General features: G+C 44.9%; 1 protein-coding gene across 1 annotated transcript; it reads right to left on the bottom strand.

The window, feature by feature from the left end:
• Positions 1–1,045: 1,045 nt before the first annotated feature.
• Positions 1,046–4,998, bottom strand: LOC111649793 (dehydrodolichyl diphosphate synthase complex subunit nus1-like; the record flags this gene model as incomplete). The annotated part of the gene is made up of 3 exons (XM_023399486.2): positions 1,046–1,868; positions 2,054–2,153; positions 4,820–4,998. Coding segments are annotated over 3 exons (370 nt in total), but the record flags the coding sequence as incomplete, so codon positions are not given.
• Between the last annotated feature and the right edge of the window lie 232 nt (positions 4,999–5,230).

Below are 5,230 nucleotides of genomic sequence, written 5' to 3'. Positions count from 1 at the left end.
TCTCCAGACTCTTGTCACATGTGCTCAGTGTAAACCTGCTCTCATCTGTGAAGAGAGCGGGGCGCCAATGGCCGAACTGCCAATTCTGGTGTTCTCTGACAAAGGCCAATCGAGCTGCAGGGTGCTGGGCTGTGAGCACAGGTCCCACTAGAGGACGTGGGGCCCTCATGCCACCCTCATGGAGTCTGTTTCTGACAGTTTGGTCAGAAACACAAACACCAGGAGCCTGCTGGAGGTCACGTTGTAGGGCTCTGGCAGTGCTCCTCCTGTTCCTCTTCACAAAGGAGCAGGTACCGGTCCTGCTGCTGGGTTGATGCCCTTCTCCGGCCCTGTCCAGCTCTCCTCGTGTAACAGCCGGTCCCCTGGTATCTCCTCCATGCTCTTGAGACTGTGCTGGGAGACACAGCAAACCTTCTTGCGACTGCACGTATGGATGTGCCATCCTGGAGGAGCTGGACTACCTGTGCAACCTGATTGGGCTGCAGGTACGGCCTCATGCTACCAGTAGTGACAAGGACACCAGCAAAACACAAAACTAGAGAAGAATCAGTCAGGAAGGATCAGGAGAGAGCAACAGTCTGTGGCCACCACATGTAGAACCATTCCCTTTTTGGGGGTCGTCTTGCTTTTGCTTCTCCATTGCACCTGTTGTCACTTTCATTTGCACCAAAGCAGCTGAAACTGATACACATTCACTTGTTCTTCCTAAATGGACAGATTGAAATCCTTAAAGTTTAATTGACTTGGTGTTGTAGTGTGATGATTAAGTGTTCCCTTTATTTTTTTGAGCAGTGTATATTACTGACAGAAATGTCTACTCAGTGAGAATAAGACTCAAACAGAGAGTGAAACTTTAATCAAACTCAAGGTCCACTTACTACCTTTCTGTAGATCATCAGGGGATGTAGATAGTGATAGTCAAGGTGACAGCGGATAACTCAGTTAGTAAACATTAGGGGGAGTTGAGATGATTTTGTCCTTTACACTAAGGTGAGACTTTCCTGTGACATACACACACACACACACGCAGACAGACAGACAGACAGACAGACAGATCTGGTCTTTATTTCAGAGCTTTGTCAGTCCAACAGGAGCCTTAAACAAACCTCTGGACGTGTCTGAAGCAACACTACACATGAACACACGACTGCAAGCTGGAGGCCACAGGGACAAACACAGAGCCAGATGGATTTCTCATATTTACACATATTGACCAGCCTGTCCCTCAGCTCAGCCTCCGCTGCTCAGCTGACGTGGAGTTGGAGGTTGAGCTTCTCCCTAAAATGCAGCTATATTTCCCAGGATGCCTCACGAGGACAGGCACAAAGCCTTGTTTCTTCTTTGTTGTCTGCTGAGTGAAGGCAAGTGTTCAGCAGTAAACAGCAGCTGGACACTGAAAGACAAAGAGAGAGCCAGAGGCCTTGAGAGGACAGAACAGGGTTTATGGAACACTGAGTCTGTGTAGACAGTCTTCTCATGCCAGTGTGTCTCTGATGTCCCATTTTCTCTTGGCTTGGAAAGCATGTTCCACTAGTCCTGTGGAATGTCAGTTAATTATAAGACAAGAGCTGGTGGCAGGAAGTGAGCTGGCTCTCCTGGTTCCCTCATCTTTGAGCTGTCTTAGTCCGGTGGAGATCCAGGAGACGGACAGAGCTGGGGAGAGGAGCAGTGAGGAACACAGTGAGGTGCAAGGGGGGCACCACTTGTCCAGACTCTCCCCTGACTGTGTGGACCCCACATTTCTTCTCATCTGAAGAACCTGAAGCTGGCCTGAACGTCACTGGCCGAGCCGCTGCTGACAGGCGCCATACCGCTGCAGGGCGCCCAGCATGTCCTCATAGGACACGTTTCTGTGGGACGGCAGGGAGCTGAGGACACAGAGCAGGACACACAGCTCAGACACGACTGACCAATCCTGAGAGAAACACACCTGCACTGACAGCTCAACAGCGACATCTGCTGTTCATGCTGGACTAAGTGAGTCTGAGCGAGTTGCTGATGTAAACAGAATCTCACATTTATCTGACGGAAACAGAGAGAGACTCTGACTCACATGAACTCAGTGAGTCTGATGTGCCAGGGGAGGAAGCCCAGCGTGCTGTTCACAGGACCAAACTTCAGCACCAGCTCAGGGTCGGGGATATTCTTTGACTCTGAAAGAAGCACAGACAGGCAGTGAGTCATCAGCACTCATTCATCCAAATCAACTCTGCAGCAGCTCAACAGTTTCACACCTCATAATGACATGGTGATGAGGGTCGGATGAGTGCAGATAAAGAAAATTACAGCAGGATTCAGGAAGTAGTACACAGGCCAGAGAGTCCACCAGTCAAGACCTGACTGTGTTCTGATGGACTGATACCTGGGCTGGTACCTGTGTTTAATCACCTGAAGAACTCACTGTGTTGAACAGACTGGCATCACTGTGTGAGGCAACAGGGCTTTACAGACTTTGTGAAACACAATGAAACAAATATACAGTCATGGCCAAAAGTATTGGTACCCCTGCACTTCTCTCAGATAATGCACCATTTCTGCCATAACATTTCTGACATGTTTATTTCTTTTGTTTGCATTTGAACAACACAAAGCCACATCTGATATCATTCCACACCTGAACTCCAAAAAATGGACTGGACAAAATTATTGGCACCTTTTCAAAATTGTAAGAAATAATAGGATTTCAAGCATGTGATGCTCCTTTAATTTGTATTTAAACTCACCTGTGGCAAGTAACAGGTGCTGGCAATATAGAAATCACACTGGCAACCAGTTTAAATGGAGGAAAGCTGACTCAACCTTTGTGTTGTGTGTCTGTGTGTACCACACTGAGCATGGAGAAAAGAAAGAAGAGCAAAGAATTGTCTGAGGATTTGAGAACCAAAATTTTGGACAATCTCAAGGCTACAAGTCCATCTCCAGAGAGCTTAATGTTCCTGTGTCCACTGTGTGCAACGTCATCAAGAACTTTACAGCCCATGGCACTGCAGCTAACCTCCCTGGACGTGGACGGAAGAGGAAAATTGATGAAAGATTGCAATGAAGGATTGTTCGAATGCTAAACCTCGATCATCTTCCAAACAAATTCAAGCTGTGTCAGCTCGCACTATCCGTCACAATCTGAATGAAATGGGACGCTATGGTAGGAGACCCAGGAGAACCCAACTACTGACAAAGAGACATAAAAAAGCCAGACTGGAGTTTGCCAAAACATACCCGAGGAAGCCAAAATCCTTTGTGGGAGAACGTCCTGTGTGATTGATTTCAGTTATTTTTTCCAAAGGGTGTGCTACCAAATATTAAGTTGAAGGTGCCAATAATTTTGTCCAGTCCATTTTTGGAGTTCTGTGTGGAATGATATCAGATTTTTGCTTTTTTTTCTCTGCTTTTGTGTGTTGTTCCAATGCAAACAAAAGAAATAAACATTTGAATACCAAAGCATTTTTAATTGCAACAATTTTCTGGGAAAAATGGTGTATTATCTGAAAGAAGTGCAGGGGCGCCAATATTTTTGGCCATATATATATTTTTCGATGATGATGATGATGACGATTTGCAACAATACCTGGACCTACTACATGTTTCTGTGTATGTGTCAGTATATTGCCCCGCTGTGGAATCAAACCACCGACCTTCAGATTAGTGGACGACCAGCTTTACCTCCTGAGCCACATCCACTACACACCACCTTATCTTTAATTAACATGATTTAACTAGTTATTATTGAAGAAACATACCACGTGTTGTTCTACCTACTGTATGACAGGTGATTGTCGGAATAATGTCTCACACTGTGTAGAGATAATTTAGGTTCACTGAGATAATAATGGATGACATCTGAACCTGGCTGACATCAGCTCTATGTATGTCTACTGAATGAACACCATCCCCTCTGTCCTCTGCTGTAAGCTGCACATAAAGACTGAAAATCATCAATTCAGCTGTGGACTGGCCATGTAGCGGTTTCCACTCATGCCATCAATGACCTCGAGTTTATTTCACTTCAAATCTTTATTGAAAACGGTTACTTCCAGGTAGTCCAGGTCAAGAGATTTAAAACGCTGACCAGCACATCTACTCCTATAGTATCTGGTATGAAAGGATGAAAGGTTGGTGTTTTATTTCTCTCCTCTGGTACAGGGAGGACCATAATGATATCATATAAAATACATTGGTGAGTGCATGAGCCTGCGTTCATTACCAAATGTAAAGCAGCGGATAGAGTTTTTTAATTAGTGAGCTCTGAGCCTTCAATCAGACAGCAGAGACAGAGCTTTTTCGATCAATGATCAATGTGCACATTAAACATCAACTCTTCAAGCCATAATCCCAGGTATGTATTCCCAGGACTGTGGGATCAGCTGTTTCTGAAGGTCATACATTCAGTTTTATTAGGACTTAGGACCAGTTTCACTTTAACCAGTGAGAGCTGCAGTTGTAAAAAAAAAAAAACATCCTGTAAGAATCGCATGGCTTGATTCAAAGAAGCTGCTACTGTAGAAAATACATGTTCCATCAGTATAAAAACAGATCTTAGCTGGATTTATACCCCAACCCAAGTCATTTATAAAAAGAAAAAATAGTTCACAGCTGTTTCACTAAGAGTCTAAACAGTGAAGAGCTGAATGCTTTACACAAACCAACAGAGAGCTGTACAGTGCTGTTTACGATCTAAACAACTGGTGATATCATTTGTAATCTGCAAGTCTTTAAGTCTAGTCTCCCGTTTCCTGCACCTAACTGCTGCACTGCTTTGATATGAAGAATGTGTTGAAAATATAAAACTGACACACACACACACACACACACTGCAGTGTACCTCTGAGTAGTATGTCCAGCATGGAGACACTGATGTCTTTGGAGCTCCTCTCTTTGTTCTCCACTGAGCGACAGAGCTGCTGTGCTGCCTGGACGATGCTCTGCTTCCCATCCTCAGGGGACAGCACCTTCACTGTGGGCCTGCAGGACACCACTGACAGACACACAGAACATGGTGACCTTCAACTCACCACGACTCAACAGCTGAGTGTGACGTACCTTCACATGGATCTGGAGAAACATGTTTACTGTGAGAATGACTGTCACTAACCCTGCAGCTCTACAGACAAACTGACATTGAAAGTGGATTGGAGTAATCTGGTAACATCTGGGTCAGGGCATTTATGTGTTATTTACACTTTCTTGTGTGATTTTGAATAAATATGACAAATGTGTCCTTAAAGCTCCATAT

Source organism: Seriola lalandi, unplaced genomic scaffold (assembly GCF_002814215.2).
Source record: "Seriola lalandi dorsalis isolate HSWRI2012SDOR001 ecotype SW California unplaced genomic scaffold, Sedor1 jcf7180002051986, whole genome shotgun sequence".
Classification (NCBI taxonomy): domain Eukaryota; kingdom Metazoa; phylum Chordata; class Actinopteri; order Carangiformes; family Carangidae; genus Seriola; species Seriola lalandi.
This window is presented reverse-complemented; position numbering and strand designations above follow the sequence as displayed.